Source organism: Dermacentor silvarum, chromosome 7 (genome assembly GCF_013339745.2).
Source record: "Dermacentor silvarum isolate Dsil-2018 chromosome 7, BIME_Dsil_1.4, whole genome shotgun sequence".
In the NCBI taxonomy this organism is placed as follows: Eukaryota; Metazoa; Arthropoda; class Arachnida; order Ixodida; family Ixodidae; genus Dermacentor; species Dermacentor silvarum.
In genome coordinates this window covers 104,744,289-104,747,166 of record NC_051160.1, presented here as the reverse complement: position 1 = coordinate 104,747,166, position 2,878 = coordinate 104,744,289, and the positions used below count along the sequence as shown (strand labels likewise).

General features: G+C 44.7%; 1 protein-coding gene across 1 annotated transcript; it reads right to left on the bottom strand.

Annotated features, from left to right (window-relative positions):
* LOC119458341 (uncharacterized) lies at positions 1 to 2,635 on the bottom strand. Its single transcript, XM_049671103.1, has one exon. It carries the CDS (start codon positions 1,806 to 1,808, stop codon positions 927 to 929), a length of 882 nt encoding a protein of 293 aa, XP_049527060.1. The 5' UTR covers positions 1,809 to 2,635; the 3' UTR covers positions 1 to 926.
* Positions 2,636 to 2,878: the final 243 nt, after the last annotated feature.

Genomic DNA, 2,878 nt, shown 5'->3' with positions numbered 1-2,878 from the left:
TTTTAATCCAGAGTACCAAATCTATATTTTACGTCTCCCCCATCAGCATTTCAAGTTAGGAAACAAAACATCTGTAATGTATATTTCAACTTTATATAGATATCAGCACTCTAGAGGTTTGAAGATGCTCTGTGCAAAATTTCATCAAGATAGGACAATTTTAAGTGCATGAAAGTTTGTGCACCACATGTCAGAATTGCCTCAAAATGCAAATTGAGAAATACGCATCTGAAAGTTGTAAACATGTTTATTCTTCAATATACAGTGATATTTGCATGAAACTTTGTGACAGAATAGAACAATCCACCCTTTCCAGAGTCAGTGCCTTGAAGGGGAGACACTCCTCGAAACAACTTTTTTTAAATTATTTGTGCTAGAGACTTGGAAATTCAGCTAATTGTAGAGTTTTTCATGTAGATTTCAAATGTACAAGTAGTTATATTATACTCAATGACAAATTATAGCTATCTTTACGGGCACGTGTTTATGTACTAAACTTTCACAAAAGGTATCATGCTATGGTTTATTTAGCTCTTTGTAGATCATAGAGTGCCAATATCTAGTGAAAAAACGTGTACAGTTACTGGAAGTGCACAAAAAAAATTATGACATTTCAACCATTGTTTTTCTCAGTTCCCTAAAACATAACCTTGTACTATTGTAATAACTACTGAGAGATAACGCAATTTCAAGTAGATATCGGCACTCTACATACCTTCAAGAGTATATACGCCAAATTTCGTTAGTATGCGCCAGTTCTAAGTGTACAAAAGGCTTCCCGGAAAACATGAAAATTTCACAAAATTCGAAAATGAGAAAAACATGCTTGAAAGTTACAAAAGCATGTATTCTTGAAAATGCAATTGTTATGATATGAATCTTCGATCACATTGAATAGCAGCTTTTACAGAAAGCACACAAAGTTTTTAGAACCCTCCCGCGCTGTAGCTTGGCCCTTCACGGCTCCTACTGTTGGTCTCCTCCCTTTTCACTGCACTCCGACGGTGCGCCCTTGCTTCTGCTGTACGCTTGAAGTTCATTTTCTTTATGCGCAGGTCATTGCAGCGGTCAGTGTGCGTGGCCAACTCTTCCGGGGGAAGTACTCCAATCTCTTGTAGGGCATGCTCAAAGCCGGCATCGCTTTTGTTATACCACAGCACGGCAATAGCTGTGGCTGTCTCTACAGATGTCCGAGAAGCAAATTTTGTCTTTGGACACAGCAGCCATATTTTGCTGTTGAGTGACTTGGCTGCGTTTTGTGTCTTTCCATGAAGGCACTGAGCTAGGGGCTTCTCATCAGTAAGGCGCTTATAAATAGGCATAATTGCCAAGCCCTGTGCTTTTGTCAACGAGGGGGTGTGGCATGGTGTAAGCTCCCCCAGTGCTTCAGCACGCCTATGTTTACACCACAAATCTGGTCCAGCAGGGCAAAACTTGTGGCTACTGGCGCCATCACTGGAGCAGCAATGAAAATAGGAGGCCCATATAGCAGTGTACATGCTGCGGATGCTGCCCTTGTTATTTGTTATAGCTATTTGATAATATGTCTGCAGCTTCTGGATGGCTGTGACTTTCAGCTTTTCACCTCGTGGCAGTGGCGATGTCATTTTTCGCAGAGCAGTGCCTAGGCATTTCGAAACGTGGTTGGTGCACTCTTCTTTTTCGATGACAGTATCGCCATGCACATTTGCCCCACAGACGGCAGTGTAGGCCTTGCTATCGCCATCACTCAAAAAATTTGTGAAGCGCAGTGGGGTCTCGTATGACAATGCCCTCTGCCATATCCGCACTGCTGCTTCAGGTTCCATTGCATGGGATGACGACTGAGTGTTTTTTTCTTATATAGGACGATGGAAGGCTTCCCATATTTCTTCATCATCACCTATGTCCTTGTGTATACTGCAAACGAAGCAGTAATTTGAAACGACCTCAAAGTCCAGGCAAAGACCTGTGTCTAGGGACACAGTTGTGCCCACCCCGTTGTGGCTTTTATGGCCCCTTTTTTGCCAAGTGCCGTCGAACATGACCGGCACATCGCGGCCACCGACGGCGTTCTTCGTGACCCTTCGTGCCTCTTCTGAGTTTCGGCTAACAGCCTCCATAGCAGCACAATGGAGCTTCTTGGCAATACCATGAAATGTCTTCTGATGCAGCGGTTTTGGCAGGCCGATGATCGCACAAAATCGTGAAAGCTGGTCATGTCCTGCACCTATAGTACGCGCTCCGGGGTCACCGCATTCGCCGTCAAATCTGAGCCGTCAAATGAAACGGCAATGTTGTCGGCATTGTTGATGTTCAGTTCTTTTTAAAGTTCCCGAACCGACGTCACGCATATGCTGGTGACTTTTTCAGCTGCATAAGTTGCTGCAGGAGTCAACTTTTGTTCCATATATCTCTGCCACGTTTTCTTATGGAGACCGCGATGGGAAATGTTCATAGTCAAAAAAATGTCATTCATAGCCGCTTGACGATTGCCATGGCCCAATGAGACTGCATGGCTCGAGCGGCGAGGATGTTCACGGCAAACAGATTCACTTTTTGATCACCATCTACCTGCGGAGAGCTCCATCCTTCCGCGATGTCCCCACAGTTCGCACAGCTTACACACACTTTCACGGCAAGCCCGTACGCTCCCTCTCGTTTGTATAAACTGACGTTGTCACCGCCGCAAACTTGCATTTGAGAACGCCGAGCAGTCCACTCATGCACTGAATATCAGCAGTGATGAAACTCTCCTTGTCGCTCGGCTGAGTCAGAGCAGCGCTGGCCGGTGCGTCATTGCTATCATCAAAAAATCTAAATTTCTTTTTGTCGCGGCGATTGAAGCAAGTTCCCGCAGTTTTGCATCGGCTTTTGTCTGCCTTGCCTTCAGACTGAC